The sequence below is a fragment of the Gorilla gorilla genome, chromosome 10, assembly GCF_029281585.2.
Source record: "Gorilla gorilla gorilla isolate KB3781 chromosome 10, NHGRI_mGorGor1-v2.1_pri, whole genome shotgun sequence".
Lineage (NCBI taxonomy): Eukaryota > Metazoa > Chordata > Mammalia > Primates > Hominidae > Gorilla > Gorilla gorilla.
Window position 1 is genome coordinate 83,592,079 of NC_073234.2, and position 24,964 is coordinate 83,617,042.

General features: G+C 37.7%; 1 protein-coding gene across 12 annotated transcripts in view; it reads right to left on the bottom strand.

Moving 5' to 3' along the window:
* Positions 1-2,211: 2,211 nt before the first annotated feature.
* The window catches only part of MDM1 (Mdm1 nuclear protein), a 150,441-nt gene continuing 127,688 nt past the window's right edge, over positions 2,212-24,964 (bottom strand). For 5 of the 12 annotated variants that reach the window (XM_063694139.1, XM_063694136.1, XM_004053530.4 and 2 more), the window contains 8 exons: positions 24,369-24,398; positions 23,862-24,037; positions 22,732-23,049; positions 21,428-21,537; positions 21,227-21,336; positions 10,274-10,526; positions 4,575-4,634; positions 2,212-3,016 (listed from right to left, as the gene is read on the bottom strand). In XM_063694139.1, the coding sequence (XP_063550209.1) occupies positions 2,904-3,016; positions 4,575-4,634; positions 10,274-10,526; positions 21,227-21,336; positions 21,428-21,537; positions 22,732-23,049; positions 23,862-24,037; positions 24,369-24,398 (1,170 nt within the window). In that variant the 3' untranslated portion in view covers positions 2,212-2,903. The remainder of the gene's footprint in view (positions 3,017-4,574; positions 4,635-10,273; positions 10,527-21,226; positions 21,337-21,427; positions 21,538-22,731; positions 23,050-23,861; positions 24,038-24,368; positions 24,399-24,964) is intronic. The other 7 variants (XM_063694137.1, XM_004053529.4, XM_055357011.2 and 4 more) reach the window with 3 other exon arrangements.

The following is a 24,964-nucleotide window of genomic DNA, read 5'->3' on the forward strand; positions in this document are numbered from 1 at the left end:
CAATTTTAGCATACACACTTCAAAGGAGTTAGCGTGGGTGGATTTCGAGTAAGGAGGCCTAGATTTAATTCACCAGCCTTCAGATCTTGGGCCAGTTATTTCATCTAAGTCGGTCTTCCCATCTGTAAAATGATATTTATGCTTAAATCTCATGGTAACATTTCCTCCTATGTACCAAGCATATTTATCATGTTATTTATCCTTAATCGTCACAACTATCCTTCAAGGTGAGTTCAGAATTCCATGGGGATCCAGAGATGAGACCAGAAATTAACATGCGAAACCTCCCATGTATGTGTTTTGGTGCATTTTTATAAGGGCTCTCAAACACGGATACACTAAGAATCTCAACACCTGGGGTGAAGATGGGGGAGGGGCAGGGAAAAAAGCAGGTAGGTGTGTGCATTTTAGAAAAACCACCCGTTGCAGTTCTGCGGTTGGCTCCCCAGTGTGGCTTGTGAAATATTAATTTAGACAAAAAGATCAAGCTACCAGTTTATAATATTTATTTGAGTATATACTGTATACTCAAAGCAGAAGTTATATTCAAGGTGAATAAAAATTGAATTACCTGGATATTCTGCAGAGAAATGAAAGCATATATCTACACAAAGACTTGCACACCAATACTGATAGCAGTTTTATTCATTATAAGCCCAAACTGAAAACAACCCCAAAGTCCACCAGCAAGTGAATAAAGAGGCAACATGCGCACCAAAATATGGAAGACTCTCAAAAATATTATGCTGAGTAAAAGCCAGGCATAAAGGATGGCTCCATTTATATAAAATTCCTGTAAACTAATTTATACCAACAGAATGCAGATTATTGGTTGCCTTGGGGACCAGGGGTGGAAGGACAGACTGACTGCAAAAGAATATGAAGAAACTTTTGGGGTGATGGAAACATAATGTATCATGATTGTGGTGTTAGTTTCACAGATGTGTACATCTATTCCAACTCACTGAGCTCTAATTTTTTTAACAACTGCAGTTTAAAGTATGCCTTAATAAAACTAATAGAAATTTGAATTAGCAATCCCAGCTCCTGAATACTAGCAAATCTCAAGGGGCAGTTGTCATGTAACTGAGACTACTCACCAACCCAAATGCATGTCTTCTGAGTTACCCTTAGTATGAGCAATTAAAACACTACTGGGCCCTCAACACTATTCTCTCCCCTGAGCCACTGAATAGGGTTTTTAACAGAAGCAGTCAATAACTGCAGAGCTAAATTGTTGCATAGAGACTGGGTTCATGACCTTGTCCCCATGAGAACTATATCCTAATCCTTCTAACACCTGATAGATCAAGTTCATGTGGTTTGATTCACTCCAGTGGGTGTACCCAGATTTTACATCTATAGCTTTGATAAAATAGACTGAGTTATGCAAAATTCCCTACAAGCTAGCTCTAATTCCCTTCTTTACCATACATCAGTGGTCAGCCATTGAAAACTCTGTCCTAACCAACTAGACTAACCAACCTTTGAGGAAGAAGAAAATATGTTATCTAGAGAGGTAAGTTCCAAACCTATTTTACAATTAACATGCCTCAGTTATGTATAGAAGCCAATTTGTGTTCTAAAGTCCACTTATACTGTAATTTCAAGCTTTTATTTTCATATTTAATGCCTTAGTAGCCTTTAATGAACAAACTAGTTTAAAGGTCAGTGGAAGATAGGCAAATATTTGTATGCCTACAGTTCTTTAAAACTTCATGATAATGTAAGATCTTTAACAAACTTATTGTGAACCAACGATTTGCAAATGCATTTTTGACCAATTATCACTTTAGAATGGATTGTTCACTTGTTTTCTAACCAATAAGCATGAATATTCTGTATATTTTAGCTTCAGTACTATGTATTACTGTTACATACTGTTACATTAAAGATTTTATGTAATATAGTTGTTAAAATCCATATTTTTTAGAAACTTAAATTTATCATGATTTGCAAGATAAACAGTATGACAACAGAACATGCCCCGTGAGTGAAGAAATATACTTAAAAAGTTTTGTGTTAAATTTCTGTAAATGAGTCTGCCTTGGAAATTCTTTTTCCCACATTTGTGCGAAAATGTCACAGACTTGGCTCCATTCCATTCTGACAGCTGCAAAACAAGTATAACTGTTCATTAACCTGTTAGGAGTAGAATTCTTCTACAAGATAATTATTTGTTCCATGTAATAACTTTCTGGAGAAGCCAAACGCACTTGATCCACTTTTATTTCAAAATGTCTACAAAGTTTTAATTCTCCATTATACAGGTAATTTTTCAAAATCTAGACATAATTCAAATGTAAGCCAAAGTCCTTACACAAATAGAATACACTCAAAGATCAAAAATATACATATCTTTCAGCAAACTTTGTTATATAAATAAGAAAAATATATACAGCTGGTGTTTTCAAAGTACAATTATCTTAACACTGCAAACATGTATAGAAGGAACTAAAATAAAAAGAAACACTACAGCAAAGGTTAAAGGAACAACAAATTCATTTTACAACATCATCAATTATAAAGATACATATATCAAATCTTAGGGGAATATACACTTCACACTGGGATCTTAACTTTTACTTCACTTTGTTTACTTTTTTAGAATATTCTCTGGATAGGTGAAAATCTATCCATGACACCTATTACAAAAGTTACATGTGAAGAATTCAATAATCTAGGTCTTTGTACTCCGGGATAGATGTAAAAAGAATTCTTTAAAAGTTAAATTTATATAAGCCTATGTTAACAATTTCCAAGTAAACTGTTCTATTGGAAATTAAATATTTCAAAGTAGAAAATGTTAGGAAAAACTTCAAACACTCAAAAAATTTTAACACAGTAAGCAATAAAGAAAAATTATGCCAATGTTTCCTTAGATAAAGGCAACTCAGCTAGGTTTACGTTTTACCCCAGAAATTCTCCTTCCTTTTCTTAGCTCGTGCCAGAGTTTGAAAAGCCCGGAGACTAGAAGCTGCAGAGCGAGCAGAAATCTCAGACAATCTGTCCTCATCTGCAATGAAAAAAAGCCCGAGATTATATTCATTGCCAAAAATATCTATTAAATAAATATTATGTTTTATATAACAGAAAATTAAAAGCATCAAACTGTGTTATCAATGTCAAGTTAGTCAGGAAAAAAAGTAATCTACTGAAATGTAAGATACTAACACTCTCATGATACCTCACAGTAGTTTTCCAGGTTTATCATATATAGAAATCAAACCTTTTAATCTTAAAATTTAACGTTAAATTTTTTTCCTTCTTGAAATCCCCTGTCATTAACAGAGCACACGGCCTATGATTTCAGTATTACTTGAAAATAATTCATCATAATACTGTTTTATCCTACTTTAAAAGCACAGCTATTCTGAGCAAAAAGCTTTTCTAAACTTTTTAAAAACAAAATGCCATACCTTAACATGGCATTTACATCACATTTCTAAAATAATCTCACTAAATGTAGAAATAATTTTTGATTTTAATATGCTACCCTTCATTAATACTGAAATTCCTCATTCTGAGTAAGCAAATCTTTTATAAGGTTATTTATAGACACTATTCTTCCATTAGAAAGAAAAAAGGACTGGATTCAAAGTTGCCAGACATTTGCATTTCAAAACATACAACTTGATTTCTAGCTCAATGAATTATAACAAAAAGTCCTAAACCTGCTAAACGGAAAGAAAGTCTTTAATGTATGATACAGAGTATGAAATTTAAATTTACTTCCAATTCAAACTTTATAAGTTCAGTAATTCCATATTTCTTAGGATGAATTAAAATAGTGATTCAATTATTCATACTGAATTCAAGTCTCCTGCCACTATTATAAGCAAATAAATGTCAGAATAAAAACTACAAAAGGCTGGGCGTGGTGGCTCACGCCTGTAATCCCAGCACTTTGGGAGGCCAAGGCGGGCAGATCACAAGGTCAGGAGTTTGAGACCATCCTGGCCAACACGGTGAAACCCCATCTCTACTAAAAATACAAAAATTAGCCGGGTGTGGTAGCGGATGCCTGTAATCCCAGCTATTTGGGAGGCTGAGGCAGGAAAATCGCTTGAACCCGGGAGGCAGAGGCTGCAGTGAGCCGAGATCATGCCACTGCACTCCAGCCTGGCGACAGAGCGAGACTCCGTCTCAAAAACAAAACAAAATGAAACAGCAAAAAAGAATAATGTCAATTTTCTCTAATCATGTATTTGTTTGACCATGGAAAATTGACAAAAATATATAGGCATTTTTTTAAAAGATGGATGTAACACTAGGCCAAATTCCTGAGCCCCCAGCTAGACAAGGTGGAAAAAGAGAAAGAACACTGACCTCAGCTGTGATGTCAGGCACAATCTCTTATTGTATGTTTGCCCTAGAACAGTTTTTTACCACTTTACTCCCAGCTTACTCATTTGTAAATGGGGGTAATTTCACTCCCCCTCACAGGGTTTCAAGGATCTAATGAAAAATCTGTGGAAGTACTTCATAAGCTATAAAGTGCTAATCAAATGTAAAGCCATTATACTATCATAGACTAGAATTCAAACTTTTGTGTTATGTGACTACTGAAATACCTTCATCATTAAAGGCTTCATGCTGAGGTAACTGCAAATTGTTCATCCTTGCTTTTCCCACTTAAAAAAAAAGGGCAGAAGAAATTATCCTTCAAAAGCCACTGAACAGCTTATCTCAATTATATACTAAACTGTTAGTAAAAGTAGGCTGTCGGAAATTTTATTAATTATCAAACCAACATGTGAGTAAAGGTTTAAGAAATGAAAAAGATTTTATTAATTAAGTTTATATCTTAATAGAAATTACCATAAAAGGGCCATTCATAATTTATAATGCACTTAGCAAGCATGTAAACAAACTATGGATAACTTCCTAATATTCTTTCCAATGATAATATTGACCTATTCTAACTTTAAAGAAATGTAGTAGGCTTCTGATTAGAGATGGTAAATTAAATACACACATTTACAAGAACAACAAACTCATAGGACAGAGAGAATGGGAGCAAATAAGACAGCAAGAAACTTTTTGGAACATGGAAAGCAAATGGAAGAGCAGTAAGTGTATAACTATACCCAAGTAAGTGGAAGTTTAAGCCAGCAGAAGAGTGAAACCAAGAAACAACCAACTTGTTCCCCTGATGGCTCTGGGTTTGGGCGTACTGAGTACCACTGAAAGTTGGAGTGAAGGGAAGACTGAACCAGGAAGCTGGCTAAATATGTTTTTACAAAAATAGTTAATATGCCAGGTCCTCCTTTAAATTTGCACAGCTGGGTAGTTCCCTCTTTCCCGAAGAGGCATGGAAGTTTCGTCTCTAAAAGTTTACCAGAGATACTTTGACTGAAGGATACCAGGTTCAACTGTGGGCAGGGGTACTGTATTCAAAACAGAGGCATTATATATATCATTTACCTCTTCAAAGAGATAAAACATTCCATTCATGAAATAAGAATGGGATGCTGTATAAAAGCAATATATGCAATGTTCAAAAATTCTTAGAAATTAAAAAGAGCAAAAATCTTTTTAAAAAACTAACAGACGGCATGTGGAGAGTCAAAGAGCAGACCCACCTAACCCAGCCCCTGCCTGGCTGTGCCCCTCCACAGCTTAACAAAAACGACATAAACTTTTGGGAGTTTTATAACCCTGCCCAGGTGTGAGAAGCCAGAATACCTCCCCTGGGCAACACAGGGCAAGCTCAAATACCACTGCTACTACTGCAGCTGGTGCTCTTTTGCAAGCAGCACCTCCTGATTAGAGGCCAACTGACACAGTCCATTATATCATCTCTAGGTAGAATAACGCTGTGCCCAGAAAACCAGTGCCTGACCTCAGCTATCACCACTGCCTGCAACACCCTAGCTGACCAGTGGTCCTGAATCTGTCTACGTGACAAGTTCACAACTATTATAACCAACATGCAAGAAAGCCAGCACCCTAAGCCTATCTACAACCAAGGAATCTCAGGAGTCCCAGATCTTTCCACTGGTGGGAAGTTTCTTTCAGCAGAGACACAGTTGCAGTGCTAGGCCAGCAGGGAGTCTACCCCATCACCCCAACAGTCAGGCAAGCTTAGTGCTCATGAAGGGTCTTGGAGAAGGGGTCTTATTTCCCCTTGTCCACCACTGCAGACACAGATGGGACTTCTCCCACAGGACTCGGTATGAGTGTGCCTATAGACAGCCTTCCTGGAACACTTTAGGGTGACTGCTTCCCCATAGGAGGAGCACTCCCCAGATGCAGGCTTGCAAGAGAGGCAGAGTCACAATTCCTATCTACTTGGATAGCATTCTCACCCTTCACCCTGATAAGACCTCACTGCATTTAACTGAGAGCTCCCCCAGCCACCTTCAAGGCTGGGACCTGTGCCCACCAGTGGGTATTGCATTCACCCACCTACCTTAGCCACAGTAAGTTCCTACCCAGGGATACCTCCCCTAATGGCCTGAAGCCTGAACTATCAACTCAGTAAACAAAATACTGGAGAAAAATTAAATAAATGAAAAAGTACACACCACAGGGGAATGAGATAAGCTTCAAGAGACCTCTGCCATTCCAACCCCACAGGAGACAGCGAACTTGCCCACACACTGAGTACACAGCTACTACAACCAGCAACTGAGGAAGCCATCATACAAAGACTCTCTATAACCAAAGAACTTATAAAGACTCTTCACCCCTAAAAGCACCAAGAACCAAATTAAACTATAACAAATTATAATCATTAAGGTCACATTCTTAAGAGGGGAAAAAAATTTAAAAAAAAAACACATAGTCAAATCAAAAATAAATTTGAGAACAGTTAGAATAGTCTACCCAAAAAAGAAGGAACCAGAAAGTAATTCTAGTAATATGACAAAACAAGGTTCTATAACACCCTCAAAAGATCACACTCACTCTCCAGTAACTGATCCAAACCAAGATGAAATCTTTGAAATGCCAGATAACAAATTCAGAAGATTGATGATTAAGCTACTCAAGGAGCTACCAGAGAAAGGTGAAAACCAACATAAAGAAATTTAAAAAAAATTCAGGATATGAATGAAAAATTTCCCAGAGAGATAGATATCATAAAGAAAATGCAATCAGAACATCTGGAAATAAAAAAACACACTTAGAGAAATACAAAACGTAGTGGAAAGTTTCAAAAATAGACTAGAACAAGTAGAAGATAGCTGCATGCCAGGTCCAAGCGGGAAGAAAAAGCAGAAAAAAGAATTTCAGAGCTCAAAGACAAGGCTTTCGAATTAACCCAATCAAACAAAAATAAAGAAAAAAGAATCAAATGAAATGAACAAAGTCTCCAAGAAATATAGGATTATGTAAACAACCAAATGTAAGAATAAATGGTGATACTGAGGGAGAAGAAAAGGCTAACAGTTTGGAAAATTCATTTGAGGGAATAATTGAGGAAAACTTCCCTGGCCTTGCTAGAGATTTAAATATCCAAATACAAGAAGCTCAATGAACTCTTACGAACTTCATTGCAAAAAGATCATCACCAAGGCACATAGTCATCAGGTTATCTAAAGTCAACATGAAGGAAAGAATTCTAACAGTTGTGAGGCAAAAAGCGTCAGGTAACTTACAAAAGAAAAACAACTAGACTAACAACAGACTTCCCAGCAGAAACCTTACAAGGCAGAAGGCACTGGGGTCCTATCTTTAGCCTCCTTAAACAGAATACCTATCACCCAAGAATTTTGTTAGTTTAGCAAAACTAAGTTTCATAAATGAAGGAGAAATAAAGTCTTTTTCAGACAAACAAATGCTGAGGAATTTGTCACTACCAGACCAGCACTACAAGAAATGCTAAGCAGGAGTTCTAAATTTTGAAACAAAAGCTTGATATGCAACAAAACAGAACCTCTGAAAGCTTAAAACTCACAGGGCCTATAAAACAACACAACGGAAAAAACAAAGTATCTAAGTAACAACTAACATAGTGAATAGAACAGTACCTCACGTCTCAATATTAACATTGAACGTAAATGGCCTAAATGCTCCATTTAAAAGATATGGAATGGCAGAATGGATTAAAAACCACAAACCAAATATCTAATGCACAAAGATTCATATAAACTCAAGGTAAAGGGGTAGGAAAAGATATTCCATGCAAATGGAAACCAAAAGCAAGCAGGAGTCTTATATCAGGCAAAACAGACTTTAAAGCAACAACTATTTAAAAAAAGACAAAGGTCATCATATAACGATAAAAAGGTCAGTCCAACAAGAAGATATTACAGTCAGTCCTACATTTATATGCACCTAACACTGGAGTTCCCACATTCATAAAACAGTTACTACTAGACCTGAGAAATGAAGTAGACAGCGACATAATAATAGCGAGCGACTTCAATACTCCACTGACAGCACTAGACAGATCGTTAAGACAGAAAGTCAACGAAGAAACAATGGACTTAAACGATACTCTAGAACAAATGGACTTAACAGATATTTACAAAACATTCTACCCAACAATTGTAGAATATACATTCTTCTCATCATTTCACATGGAACATTTTCCAAAATAGACCACATGACAAGCCACAAAACAAGTCTCAATAAATTTAAGAAAATCATACCAATTATCTTCTCAGACCACAGTGGAATAAAACTAGAAATCAACTCCAAAAGGAATCCTCAAAACTATACAAATACATAGAAATTAAATAATCTGCTCTTGAATGATCTTAGGGTTAACAATGAAATCAAGATGGAAATTCAAAAATTCTTTGAAATGAGTAACAGTGACACAAGTTATCAAAACCTCTGGGATACAGCAAAAGCAATGCTAAAAGTTTATAGCATTAAATGCCTACCTTAAAAAGTCTGAAAGAGCACAAACTGACAATCTAGTATCACACCTCAAGGAACTAGAGAAACAGGAACACCACGGAATACTAATCCACCATTAAAAGGAATGAAATAATGTCTTTTGCAGCAACTAAGATGGAGGTGGAGGTCATTATTCTAAATTAAGTAACTCAGGTATGAAAAATCAAATACTGCATGTTCTCACTTATCAGTGGGAGCTAAGCTATGAGGACACAAAGACATACAGAGTGATACGATAGACTGTGGGGACTTGGGGTGGGGGAAGGGATAAAAGTCTACATGTTGGGTACAGTGTTGTACACTGCTTGGGTAACAGGTGCATTAAAATCCAGAATTCACCACTATAGAATACATCCATGTAACCAAAACTATCTGTACCCCAAAAGCTATTGAAATAAAAATTTTAAAAAACAGAAAAGATAGAAGATAAAAATTAGTAACCCTTTCAAATTTAAAGACAGAGATGGAAAACAGGAGAGGTAAGATAAAAAATAAAATCATGTCCAATATCTGAATAGGAGCCCTAGAAAGAGGAAATAGAGAAAGGAGAGAATTTTTTTTTTTTTGGCCTCCCAGACTTAAGCAATTCTCATGCCTCAGCCTCCCAAGTAGCTGGAATTACAGGTGTGCACTAACACTCCCAGCTAATTTTTTTGTAATAGAGACAGGGTTTCATCATGTGACCCAGGCTGGTCTCAAATTCCTGGCCTCAAATGATCTGCCTGCCTTGGCCTCCCAAAGTGGCTGGGATTACAAACATGAGCCACTGTGCCTGGCCAGGAGAGGAAATTTTTGACTGAATAATTCAAGAAAATGTTCCAGAAGTGAGAATTTTCCAGATTGAAAGGTCTATGGAGTACCAGCAAAATGAATTAAAAAAAAAAATACTCTCTCAGAGGCACATGATAAAATTTCAGAACATTAGATATGAAGAGAAGATCCCAAAAGCTGCCAGAAAGAAAACACCACACATAGAAGATCCAGAATAAAAGAAGCATCTGACTTCTTAACATTAACGATGGAAGCCAGAAAAGAGCTGAGCAATGCCTACTAACACTAAAGGAAAGTCATTTCTGACTGTGAATTCTACACCCAGGCAACATTTGGCAATGTCTGGAGACATTTTTGGTTGTCACATCCAGAGAAGAGGTGCTACTGTCATCTATCTAGTGGATTCCCTGTATGTGTATGAATAAGAACTTGAGAGATATCTCACACATATATAACAGCAAAAAGTGAACTTAGGTGCAGCACAATTGGTCCCAAGGAGGGAGTTTTCCTATTTAAAGAAATTTTATTAATACATTAACCAAAAATACTAAATAACTGATTTATTAACATAAAATGCATTCTTAGCCTTTGTACCTATCATTATAACACTTTATTTTAAAAGACAAAAAATTAAAACCAAAATAATTACCATTGTGCTGAAACTCTGGATCTCTAAGAGAGCCCTGAATTCGACGAGAGGGATGCCAGTAGGATGGAACATGTGGTGGAGAAGGCAACTGTCCAGGGGGATTTGTTGGGTATTTTGGAATTTTTGAAACTGGAAGAGTTGCCTCAGCAAATTTGTGGATATTGTCTTCAGAATCTTCCCGCAAAGGCAGAGGATCAACTGTTTTTATACCAGCAGCTGGAGAAGTCAGTAGGGATACAGCACGACTTTCTTTCTAAATGACAAAAAAAAAAAAAAAAGATGCATATGTGTAGATTTGTAAATAAATAAGCCAAACATTTAAATGCAAAAAACATAACCAAAAAGCAGAAGGAGAAATATGAGAGAATTTATGCAACCTCTATGTGGGGAAGATACGATATAGACAAACAGACTTGGCTATATAAACAAAATACGTAGACATTTTAAAAATTAAAAGAAAAATGCAGAACTTGGAAAAAATACAACTTTTATGATTGACAATGAATTATCATTGCTACATAAGTATTTCTTTAAAAACAGTAAGAAAAATATAAACCTAATTAAAAAGTAGAAAAAGGATATGAATAAGCAATTCATATAATGTACACACAAATCACAAACAGCAAACGTATTCTACCTTACTAATGATCAAATAATTATAAAATGAAAGCACTGAGTGAGATATTAATTTTTCACGTACCAAATTTCAAAAATTAATTTTTAAAAGAACAATGATACCAGAGCTGGCAAGGATGTAGAGAAACTGGCAACCTCATAGACTGCTATTGAGAGTACAATCTTTCTGGGGGGCTGGCAAAACATAGCAGAAGACTTAAAATTTAGCATTCTTTGACTTCTTTGACTACATAATAATACTTGGGAAGTAGTTACAAACACAAAATAATATAAACAAAAATGTAGCTACAGATGGATTTCTTTACAGTATTTCTTCAAAACAGACTAAGAAATAACAATAGAAATTTGAATAAAAATTAGATTTTAACAATAAGCATCTGGTTTTAAAAAACTGTGGTGTAACTATAGATTGCACATGTCTCCATAAAAATAAGATTATGAATATTTCATGATGTGAAAATATGTTAACAGTGCTAAAAATAGATTATAAAACCTTTCTACAGTATGATAAATAAATAACCAAATATACTTACACATATATACCTAAATACCTCAAAAATTTAACAGTGGATGTCCCTGAACAGTACATGTGAGATATTTACCTTCTTTTTTAGTTTGGTCAGTATTTGCTGTTTTCCACAATGACTATGTATCACTGTCCTAAAAGTCACGAACAATTTTACTTTCTAAAAGAAGGCAGCTAGCTGGACACACTGGCTTATGCCTGTAATCCCAGCAATTTGGGAGGCCAAGATGGGAGGATCATTTCAGGCCAGGAGTTCAAGATCAGCCTGGCCAACAGGGTGAAACCCATCTCTAATAAAAATACAAAAATTAGCCGGGTGTGGTGGCACACACCTGTAATCCCGGATACTTGTGTGGCCAAGGCACAAGAATTGCTCAAGCTGGGGAGGCAGAGATTGCAGTGAGCCATGACTGCATCAGTGCACTCCAGCCAGGAAACGGAGAGAGACTGTCTCAAAAAATAAAAATAAAAATGGTCCAGGTGCAGTGGCTCATGCCTGTAATCCTAGCACTTTGGGAGGCCGAGACGGGAGGATCACTTTAGGCCAGGAGTTTGACCAGCCTGGTCAACACAGCAAGACCCCATCTCTATTTATTTAAAAAAAAATTTAAATTAAATTAAAAACAAAACAAAGCAAACCAGTAAAATCAAATACAGTTCCAAACTTTCCTGATTATTTCTTGTAATTGTTGCCTTCACTTATTATCTTTGATTCTATCAATGTAACATTCAAAACACTGCTTTCTAAACTTAGATATCATTTTCTGTGATTGCAGAGCTTATTGCTTCAAACTGGCCTAGGGCTGTTAGTCTCAACCAATAAACATACTTCAAATCAATATGAAGGATAAAACCACAAATCTTCCACTTGCTTTCCTTTTTAAACAAGTATCACTTAGTACAATACAAATAATTCCAAAGAGAAATTGTTCTTTTTTTTTCCTTTTTCTATATATATGAACAAAATTTGTGATCTCTGTAAAATTGGTTTTACAATTGCTAAAAACACCAGAAAGAAACCTGTAAAATAAAAGACATGGGGTTCCCAGGTTTAACGTAACTGATTCTGTGATCTGTTTTTGAGCCTAAATCCTCAAAAGGCCAATAGGCCTCACTGCTCTACTCAGCCCTGTGTACAGCAGTTCTCCACTGAGGAGCCACAGTGACTTGATTTACCCTGTGAATCATATCCTATTTGCTTTGTTGCTTCTGATATTCCAGAGGTTTCCCAGTGACATTAGAATAACATCCAAGAGAATAAACCCCACTTGATTATAATGAATTATCTTTTTGATGTGCTGCTGGATTCAGTCTGATAGTATTTTGTTGAAGATTTTTGTGTCTACCTTCATCAGGAATATTGGTCTACAGTTTTCTTTTTTTGTTGTTGTTGTGTCCTTGCCAGATTTTGGTATCAGGATGATACTGGTTTCATAGAATGTGTTAAGGAGAAATCCTTTCTCTTTGATTTTGGGGAATAGTTTTAGCACATAAACAGAATTAAAAACAAAAACCATATGATCATCTCAATACATGTAGAAAAAGCATTTGATAAAGTCCAATATCCCTTCATGATAAAAATCCTCAACAAACTAGGCAATGAAGGAACATACCTCTCAAAATAATAAGAGCCATCTATGACAAACCCACAGCCAATATCATACTGAATGGGCAAAGGTGGAAGCATCCCCCCTAAGAACAAGACAAGGATGCCCACTCTCACCACCTCTATTCAACATAGTACTGAAGTCCTACCCAGAGCAATCGGGCAAGAAAAAGAAACAAAAGGCATCTAAATAGAAAAAGAGGAAGTCAAATTATCTCTGTTCACTCACGATATGATTCTAAACCTAAAAAAACCCTAACAATCCCTCCAAAAGACCTGATAAATGACGTTAGTAAAGTTTCAGGATATAAAAATTAACGTGCAAAAATCAGTAGCATTTCTACACACCAATAATTCAAGCTAACAACCAAATCAAGGATACAGTCCTGTTACAATGGCCCCCCAAAAATAAAGTACCTAGGAACACAGCTAACCAAGGAGGTGAAAGATCTCCACATGAACTACAAAACACTGCTGAACGAAATTACAGATGACATAAACAAATGGAAAAGCATTCCACGCCTATGGATTGGAAGAATCGATATTGTTAAAATTGCCATACTGTCTAAAGTAACTTACAGATTCAATGCAATTCCTATCAAATTACCAATGTCATTTTTCACAGAATTAGAAAAAGCAGTTCTAAAATTCATGAGGAAGCAAAAAAAAAAAAAAAGGGCCCAAAGCAATCCTAAGCAAAAAAAAAAAAAGAAAAAAAAAAAGAACAAAGCTGGAGGCATTACATTACTTGACTTCAACTTATACTATAAAGTTACAGCAACCACAACATCATGGTACTGGTAAACAGACAGACAGACTAATGGAACAGAAAAGAGAACTCAGAAATAAAGCCATACACCTACAGCTATCTGATCTTTAACAAAGATGACAAAAAAAAATGAACAATGGAAAAAGGACACCCTATTCAATAAATGGTGCTGGGAAAACTGGCTGGCCATATGTAGAAGAATGAAATTGGACCCCTATCTCTCACCATATACAAAAATTGACTCAAGATGGATTAAAGACTTAAATGTAAGACCTCAAAGTACAAAAATCCTAGAAGAAACCCTAGAAAAAACTCTTCTGGACATTGGCTAAGGCAAGGAATTTATGACTAAGTACTCAAAAACAAATGTAACAAAAACAAATTGACAATTGGGACTTTTGCACAGCAAAAGAAACTATCAACAGAGTAAACGGACATCTTACAGAACGGGAGAAAATATTTGCAAACTACGTATCTGACAACGGACTAATATCCAGAATCTATAAGGAACTTAAGAAAAAAACAACTCCATTAAAAAGGGAGCAAAGGACATGAACAGACACTTCTTAAAAGAAGACAAAGCAGCCAACAAACATGAAAGAATGCTCAACATTGCTAATCACCAGAGATGTAAATCAAAACCATAATGAGATATCATCTCACACCAGTCAGAATGACTATTACCAAAAAGTCAAAAAATAACAGATGTTGGCAAGGATGCAGAGAAAAGGAAACGCAACCCCTCTGGAAAGCAATATGAAAATTTCTCAAACAACTAAAATTAGAACTACCATTCAACCCAGCAATCTCACTACTGAGTATCTACCCAAAGGAAATCATTCTATGAAAAAGACCTGCACTCATAGGTTTATTCCAGCACTATTCACATTAGCAAACTCATGGAATCAGCCTAGGTGCCCATCAATAGTGGATTAGATAAAGAAAATGTAGTACATATACACACCATAGAATACTGGGCAGCCATAAAAAAGAATGAAATCATGTCCACTGCAACAACATGGATGCAGCTGGAGGCCATTATTCTAAGTGAATTAACATAGAAACATAAAGTCAAATACTGCATATTCTCATTTATAAGTGGGAGCTAAACAAGAGGTACACACAACATAAAGATGGAAACAGACACTAGCAACTACAAAAGGGGGAGAAGAGGGAGGGGTGCAAGAGTTGAAAACCTACCTATTGGGTACAATGTTCACTATTTGGGTGATGGGTTCAATAGAAGCCCAAACCCCAGCATTACACAATATACCAATGTAACAAACTTGGACATGAACGCTCTGAATCTAAAATAAAATTCAGGCTGGGCACAGTGGCTCAAGCCTGTAATCATCCTACCACTTTGGGAGGCCAAGAAGGGAGGACTGCTTGAACCCAGGAGTTTGAGAACAGCCTGGCAACACAGCGAGACCCCCAACTCTACAAAAAATTTTTTTAAAAAATTAGCCAGGCATGGTGGTACATATCTGTGGTCCCAGCTACTCAGGAGGCTGAGGTGGGAGGATTGCCTAAGCCCAGAAGGTTGGGGCTACAATGAGCCATGATTGCACCACTGCACTCCGGCCTGGGCAACAGAGCAAGACCTTGTCTCAAAAAGCAAAAAATGGGCCAGATGTGGTGGTTGTAACCTGTAATCCCAGCACTTTGGGAGGCCGATGCAGGTGGATCACTTGAGGCCAGGAGTTCAAGACCAGCCTGGCCAACATGGCAAAACCACATCTCTACTAACAATACAAAAATTAGCCAGATGTGGCGGCAGGCGCCTGTAGTCCCAGCTATTTGGGAGGCTGAGGCATGAGAACTGTTTGAGCCTGGAAGGCAGAGGTTGCAGTGAGCCAAGATCGCACCACTATACTCCAGCCTGGGCAACAGAGCAAGACCCTGTCTCAAAAAAAAAAAAAAGTGAATATAAAATTAAATTAAAAAAAAGAAAGAATAACATCTAAGATCCTTACTCGGCCTCCCTTTCTAATCTCATTTCCTGCCCTCTCCCCTTCCCTCTCCAGGCTCCAGCCACACTTTTAATCTCTCTGGGTTCTTGCCCTAGGGAAAAACACTTGCACTTGCTGTTCTTTCTTTTTTTTTTTTTTGAGATGGAGTCTCACTCTGTCGCCCAGGCTGGGGTGCAGTGGCGCGATCTCGGCTCAGTGCAACCTCCGCCTCCCGGATTCAGGCAATTCTCATGCCTCAGCCTCCCAAGTAGCTGGGACTATAGGCATGTGCCACCATGTCCAGCTAACTTTTGTAATTTTAGTAGAGACAGGGTTTCACTGTGTTGGCCAGGCTGATGTTGAACTCCTGACCTCAAGTGATCCACCTGCCTTGGCCTCCCAAAGTGCTGGAATTACAGGCATGAGCCACTGCGCCCGGCCCCTGTTCTTTCTAATTGGAAAACAATCTCTGCCCCAGATCTCTGCATGGGCACCTTCCTCATCAGTCAGGTCTCAGCTAAAATGTCATCTCCTTAGAGGTGCCTGTCCTGATGGCCCAAACTAAAGCTGTCTTACCCATCCCTTAGAGATCTGTAGTTTTATTTAATTCACAGCGCTTACTACTATGTGAAATTATTTTCTTAAAAAATTGTCTATTCCTCCCAATGAAAATGTAAGCTTCATGAAGGCAGGGATTTTGACTTGATTATCAATAAATCCCCAGATCCTAGAACAGTGCCTGGCACTTGGTAAGAGCCTATTAAATATTGAATTGAATGAATGAAAATAAAACTACCCTCCAAAGAGGCTCCTTGTCCAGAGTTCTCTTGCTCAGTGCATGGTACCTCCATCAATCTTGTTGGGCAAGCCAGAAACTTAGCAGGCATCCCTGTCTCTCATCCATTATCCAACCCAGCATCAACCTTAACATTGTTCCCCTTACACAGTTGTGCAGTTTCATCCACTTCTGTCTATTCCTACCCTCCTTCATCCAAGCTACCAACACCTCCTACATGGACTACCGCAATGGCCTTTTAAGGGCATTCACAGCCTACTCTTGCCTCCTATGGCAGCCGGACAGATCTTGCAAAACATATATCCATCACAATTCCCATACTGAAAATATTTCAATGGCTTCCCATTGCTCTTGAGATAACGAAAGAAATCCCAATGTTGCCATGTTTTCCAGCCTCATGTTGTACCAGGCTCCCTGCCACACACTGTATTGGTCTTTGTTTCCTCAAACTCTACATTGTTTCTCTCCACAAGATCTTGGCATATGCTAGGCTCCTTCTCCCCATCCTTTTTTCCTGGTTAATGCTTCCTCTTCTCCTTTATCTTAGCTCAATTGTGAGTTTTTCAAAGAAGCATCATTGACTTCCAAGAAGGTTTCTGATCTCCACGATTAGAACAATTCCTTCCAGAATAGCGCTAAGTACTTTTATTTTGAAACTCTTATTAGTTTTAATTTCATTTCTTTTTTGGTGTGATTAACATGTATCTCCCTTACCAGACTGCAGGTTTCATAAGATTATGTACCATGTCTGTTTCTATCCATTATCATTGCCATAGCATGTGGGTAAATCTGCTAAATGAATGAAGTGAGCAAATCCACACCTGGGTTTTTAATATAATTTTAAGATTTGAAAATGTTTCCTGATGATCAAACCAATATGAGAATTCTACCCTAAAGTTTTGGGACATACTGATAATTTATTGGAAATTGAATGACCTATGGGTTTAATTTTATACATAATAATAACGTAATTTCTTATCAATGCTTTTATAAGAGAATATAAGGGGAAAAACTGATGGTGTATATCAAAGTTTAGTGACTCCTCTGCCTACCAGTAACCAAGGGGTAGACACTGGGAAATAACCAAATCTAGCTAGCTCCTGGTGTAGTCCCTGGTAGTGCTGGTCGCAGAAAATTCACATGGAAGGATATCCAATCAAGTTGTCAATAATAAACTTGTGTACGTATGTACATATGTATGTATTTATTGGTTTGGAGAGAGTCTTACTCTGTCTTCCAGGCTGGAGTGCAGTGGCGTGATCTCAGCTCACTCTAACCTCCACCTCCTGGGTTGAAGTGATTCTTGTGCCTCAGTCTCCCAAATGGCTGGGATTACAGGCGTCTGCCACCACGCCCAGCTAATTTTTGTATTTTTAGTAGGGACAAGATTTCCCCATGTTGGCCAGGCTGGTCTTGAACTCCTGGCTTTATGTGATCTGCCCACCTCGGCCTCCCAAAGTGCTGGGATTACAAACATGAGCTACTGCACCAGGCCAGAAACTTATTTTAGAGGAGTTGGTAATTAAAATGTTAAAAGTGTATAGTACTCACAGTGAGACAGAGATTGGCATTAACATTCTAAGGGATGATATTACTCTATTTAGATTATTCAATAAATTAATTCCACAGTAAGTGAAAATAATACATATAAATCCAGCCACAAATATGGATTAGTCACTCGTTTTGGCTGAATCAGCTGTGTGTATACAGTTGCCTAAAAGCTCACACCTTCCAGATGGCAGCCTGGATTTCTAAGGAGGAGTAGAACAGTCCATTAAGATCTGATTCTCATGAGTCCTCTGACCATATTCCTAATGTCACATTTCCTTTAATAAACCAATGTATACATAAGCAACAGGAAATAGTTTAGATATTCTGTCACTCCAATAACATTCATTCAATCTGTTACGTGCTATGAGCTGGGCTCTGTTCTAAGCACTGGGGATTAAGAGGTAGAGGGTGCTCTGATCCCATCTCCCACCTGTTCCCAATCCCTGAAAACTCCTAGTTTGTACTCAAATTCACAAACAGCCATCAGCAAAATTCCCTATAGATTTTCAACCTTTTCTCTGATTGTTCTCTATTCTACTCCAACCACTTACACCCATGATGTTAAGTTAAGCCTTGTCATTACTGGTAACTGCAACCTCTCCATAACCTAAATTTCTGACCACCATTTCCTAACTTTAAAACTAATCCCCACGGGTGCCCCAATTCCAACAAGTCTTTTATTTTACCTAGACCATCCATCCACCGATCCTATCACCTCTGCACTCTTCTCAAGTCCCAGTGTCCTTCCCTCACCAACTCATTATAATCCCTTCTTCATATATACCTCAACTCCATTCCCCTTTTTCTCACTTTGTCTTATTCTCATGACAAGTTCAAAACCCTAGGTAAATCCAACTCTATCTGATAAAAGTATCCTGCACTTCTGCAGCCTAACATTACTGGAGAAGGGCACACAACCCTTCCTGACTGGTCTTCTGCCAACTTTGTGACCACCAACTTAAAATGGCCCCTTAACATTGGCCTAAAATATCCCACATTCCCCTGGCCCACTCACTCTCCCACTCTCTGAGAAGACTACTCTATGCCTTCACTTTCCTCAAATCTCCAACATCTTCCCCAGCCTTATTCTCAGTAAGGATCTTTCTTTACATGTCACCAAGAAGCAATAAGAAGAGGTTTTCCAAAAGCTGCCATCACATCTTCCTACATTCATCAGCAGTGCCTGCCCATGAATTCTGCTTTCCCTCTTGTAACAATAAAGAAACAATCAGTGTCTAAAGCCAACCCTTCCATATCTCCACCAGATCCTAAGCCCTTTCTCCTACTCAAGAGTATCTTTCCAACAACTTTCCCCTCACTCCTGCATCATCAACTTTTCTCTCTCCAAAATTATTCTTGTCAACATACAAACATGCTGTTGTGTCTTCCATCTTGATCTCACTTCTCTCGACTACTCCTGCATTACTCTGCTTCCCTTCTTGGAAAATAAACTTCAGAGAATTATCTATGGCAGCTTTCTCCAATTCTTCTCCTCTTTTTTCTCTTGAATTCACTTGCACTTAGGCTTTTGTCCCTTCCTTCCACCAAAACTGCCCTTTATCAAGGTCACCAAAGACCTCCACGTTGCTAAATCCGATAAGCAATTGTCCTCTCTTACTCACCTATCTGTAGCATTGACTCTCCCTCCTCCTTGACACCTCCAGGATACCAGTCTCTTGTTTGTCACCATCTCACTGGCTGCTCTCCTTCAGTCTCCTTTGCTGACTAGTCCTCAACTTCCCAATATCAAAAAACTGGGGCTTAGACCTGTCTACAACTATTCTTCTCTGTCTACACCCACTCCCTTGATGATTTCCTCCAGTCTCAATACTTTAAAAACCTGACCCACCTAAGCTATAAAGAGCCTCAAATCTGTACCTATAGCACAACTTCTCCTCTACACTCCAAACCTATATAGTCAGTTCCCTATTCAACATGTCTACTTGTATGTCTAATAAGCTTCTCAAATTTAGTGTCCAGAACGGAATTCTTGATCTTCTCCAACTCAGTTAAACGGCGACTCCATCCTTATTGCTAAGGCCAAAAATCTTGAGTCACCCTTGATTTTTCTCTTTCTCCCACCCCAGATCTCATCCATCAGCAAATCTTGTTGGCTGTACCTTCCTTGTGTATCCAGAATTAAACTTTATATGACCTTCACTGCCACCACCAAGGTCCAAACAACCATCACCTCCTGCCTGGATAGAGTAAGTGACTCCCAACTGTTTTTATGCCCCAGCTCTTGCTCTACTACTACCTATTCTCAACACAGCAGCCAGAAAGACCTTGGAAAAAAACTAAATAAAATCATGTCACTCCTCTGCCTTTCCAATAGCTTGCCACTGCATACAGAAAAAAATTCAAAATCTTCGCTATGATTTACAAAGCCCTACACAATTTAGCACCCCATTATGTCTCTGAACCCATTATCAACACTACTCTCCCTCTCATTCTCTCTCTCTCTCTTCCAACTACAGTGACCTTCTAGCTGTTCCTCAAGGGGGCAGGTACCCCCTTCACCTGAGGGATCTGCAGTTACTGTTCTTGTCACCTAGACCTTCCCAGATCCGCATACAGGTCAATCCCTTACCTTTTTCAGATCCTGCTTAAATGCCACTCTCGCACCGAGGACTTCCCTGGCCACCTCCTGTTCACTTCAGCGGCTTTATTTTTCTCCTTAGTACTAATCAGTATCTAAAATACTATGTATTTTACCTGGTTATTTTGTTTATTGTCTCCCTCCTCCACTAGAATGTAAGTTCAATGATGGCTATGATTTTTGTCTGTTTGTTCTCTGCTATATCCCCAGCACTTAAAACAATGCCTGGAACATAGCTGGAATACAACTGTCACACAGCAGATGCTCAATAAAAAGTATTGCTTTCTTTATCTTCCTATTGAGTCACTACTGACAAAGTTGAAAGTGTATCAACAAAAACGTAATGCTTCTCACAGAAAAAAAGTCAAGCCTTTTGCCTTACTAAAAGCAGGTTAACAGTATCATCTCCTCATATGATAGCCATAATTCTCTAAAATCTTAACCCATCATTCATTTATTACATGTGTCTACAATAATTAGTCCTAGATGAGATGCTTTTTTCCCCAAAACATATTTACCTTAGTAAAATCATTCTTTGAAGTTTCTAAACAATCCTGAGAGGTCATTCTTTTCCTCTGTTCTGGGACTGGAGGCTTCATCTTAGATGGAGACACTAAAACAGCACCACCTGGAAAAATAAAGATGACAGTTTCAATTACACTAAATTAACATGTAGAAAAAGCAGGTTAAATAAGAACTGCATGGTGTTTGCCGATTACCAACAGCTGGAGTAGTGAGATCATGATGAGTCCTCTGGATTCCACCAAGTTCTCTCAGCTTGGGAGTAGGAAGCCGGCCTCCTTTTTCTGAGGATACAGAAGAATCTGACCTATAAATTGAAACAATCTATGAATCTATACAGCATTTCCTCCAGAAAATATGATAAAAAATACTTTGCCATCATTGTGCAATAATAAAGTATAAAACTTGTAAGAGGCCAGGCACAGTGGCTCACGCCCGTAATCCCAGCACTTTCGGAGGCCGAGGTGGGCGGATCAGGAGATCGAGACCATCCTGGCCAACATGGTGAAACCCCACCTCTATTAAAAATACAAAAACAAAATTAGCCGGGTGTGGTGGCGGGCACCTGTAGTCCCAGCTACTTGGTAGGCTGAGGCGGGAGAATGGCGTGAACCCAGAAGGCGGAGCTTGCAGTGAGCCGAGATCGTGCCACTGCACTCCAGCCTAGGTGACAGAGAGAAACTCCGTCTCAAAAAAAAAAAAAAAAAAAACTTGTAAGAGAAGGCCATTTTGTTTCTGAAAAAAATAACCACCAAATCCACATGCAGTTAAAAGCGACTGAAATTTTCAATAATGAATAGAACTAAGCACAAGATCAAAAATAAAACAGAACACTGAAAAAATAATATAAGCTATATCAACTATATCAATAGAAGAAAAACAACCCACAAAGAAAAAAGTGACTGAATACTGGATAATGGGGAAAATCACTGCCAAGTCGCACCGGCACAGCAGAGAATCCTTCCTCACATCAAGGCTCAAGTTCCATAACATCCATGAATGAATAAAGGATTTAGATTATAGACAAAAGGCACTATTATCATAGGTGGAGAAGAACTACTCCCCAAAGCAATTTACACATAAAACAACAGGAATTAGCTATTTTCAGAAATCACTTTTTAAAAAATATTATAAAACATTATCTTTTTGGTAGAATCATCTGATATTAAAGAACACCAGTTTTTTTCTTTAAAGTCATTCTTCCAGACACATTTGCAAATCTGGCACACCATAAATTATAGGATATAAATGAAAATAATCCTAACTACTTCCTCCCAAAGTAGCCCAGAATTCAACTATTCAATTACCAATCACTAGTGACTTAAATACCTGAGTGAATCAAATTATTCACCATACAGCAGTGCCTCCTTTGTGACATTGAAATAAAATCTGCAATTTATTAGTCATAAAATCAAAAGTGTAAACCACTATATTTAGTGACAAAATACATATCAACCATGTAAATAACGCTTCTCTATACTGAGTAATTTAAAACTCTCACCCTTCTTTCATCTTATCTGCCTTAGATTTCTCATGTACATCCAACTTCTCTTGCTCTCCCATAAAAGCCTGCTTGCCCATTTTCCTGTCCCCTTCCTCTTCATCGTCGTCCTCCTCCTCTTTCTCCCTGGGCTGTTTCTGTACGTCTTCACTTGTGTTCTCTGTATCCCAAGCCAGCCGCCTTCTAACAGGTATGGTGGGAGCTGACAAACCCAATTTCTCCGTGGTATTTTTCTGGGGCTGTTCTTCCACGATATTTCCTTTTTCTTCTGGTTCTGTAGAAGGACATTTCTGCAAAGTCTTAGGGCTTGTAGGATCTCTGCGTAACAAAATCAATTTTATTTTAAATGTGAATACTTTGCACTTTTCTTATCTACACCAATTTTAGTGAGTCCATCATTTCCTTCTACTGTTCACAACTACATGTTTTCCATAGATATTGCCTTGCTCAGATATTGAAGAAGGAAATCTAATTCGTTTTATAGCAAAATAAATGAAAGTCATAATCTGGAGTTTCTATTAAAATATTCCAAAATGTATTTATCTTCTTTTACTCCTACCTTCACATATGTTTGTGTACATCTGCTGATACAAGTCATACCTAGCCCTAAACTGGCATTTACACACATAAACTAGGACCCCATGGTCTAAGTTCTTCAATTACTTTCGCTTACAAATAATTAAATCATGTTCATTTTAACCCAGAACAGCAGAGCGCTCTTCCATAAAATCAGCAGCCAAGTTCTGAATTAGCCACAAAATCTATTAATGAATAATAGGTATGTATTAATAGCTTGCAGTCTCCACTTTTTTCTTGTTGTTGACTTTCTTTTTACCTTCTAAACGTCTTTTTACATCTACCATGTAATCATCCCTACTCCACTATTAACTGCCAACAAAAAATATTATAAAAATCTAGCCTTCCAGATTTACATTATGTGTTAGTTATACACAAATAAAGCAATCTACATTGCTTTATTTTTCACTGAGAATAAAAATGAAATAAATGACTGCCACAATTCCATTCGACTAGGAGACACATTTTGAGTAGTCAGGTCATTTTCCTATATCATTCTATGATCTACATAAGCTTCAACAAACTTTTTTTGCCATCCACAAAGAATATCTCACCCAGCAAGATCTAATGCTCTGATGTTGCTACTAACGGTTCCTTCTGAGCTTGTGGTTGAGGAGACATCCCAACAGCAGTTGCTATCAGATAAAATCTGATTCAGATGGTCCCGAGAAAAATGCGTCCCCTGAACTCGCTTCCTATAAAACTCAGCCTTTTCTCGGAGTTCTTTAACCTATGCAGGAGAGTTCAGACATCATATACTATTGTAAATGCTTCTTTACAAACAGCACCAAGTAGCATATCAAAGACATTGCACAAATACAGCCAGGGACCGAAGACAAAGGAAGGCAAAATTAGCCACATACAGTCATCAGACTGTGCATTTAAGCAAAAACTAAAACAATCAAGCTAAAGCATGATGCAGTTATTTTATTTCAGACCAGCAGGCAGGGAGAAATTCATAGCAGCTAAGAAAAATATTAACACCTACTTTTTATTCCAACTGAAATTACACAAGTAATCTATGCATTATTATAGTTTTTAAAAACTCAAAAGCAACCAACCTCAGCATACCACATGGCATTTAGAGAACCCTAGAGAAGGAATACAGAAACACACTTAATGATAGGTTAATGCCATAATTGAATATTAATGGGAATCAATGAAACACATTATTCTCCCTTCTAAATATCTACCAAACTTGTCAATCAATATTTCTTGGGATTTTTAGTAATTAGTTCAGTAGCCAAGATACCTTATTATTATCTTGAAAACCAGCCACATTCTTGCATGGCTAGGATGCTGCTGATGACAGACAAATTAGGCAATCTAACTATTATTCCTATTTCCCCACCTCTGGAAGAGTACTTACACGCCAGAAATCCCTAATCCAGCTTTATTTCATGGCTTTGTATACAGCTACTACTGCTACAGAAGCCCTCACTGGGAGAGTTATGAGGTTATGAGGCTTCCCTCTCCAAATTCCTCAATATTCCCTTGGAATCAGCAAAATCTCAACTTTTATTTTTTTAAAAAAGTACTAAATATATCATTTAAAATAATAGCCCATAAAATCATAATTGCAATGTGTTCAACAAAGGGACAGGATAAAAAAGTTCTGCTGAATAATAAAGTGATATGAATTATTTAATATGCAAGT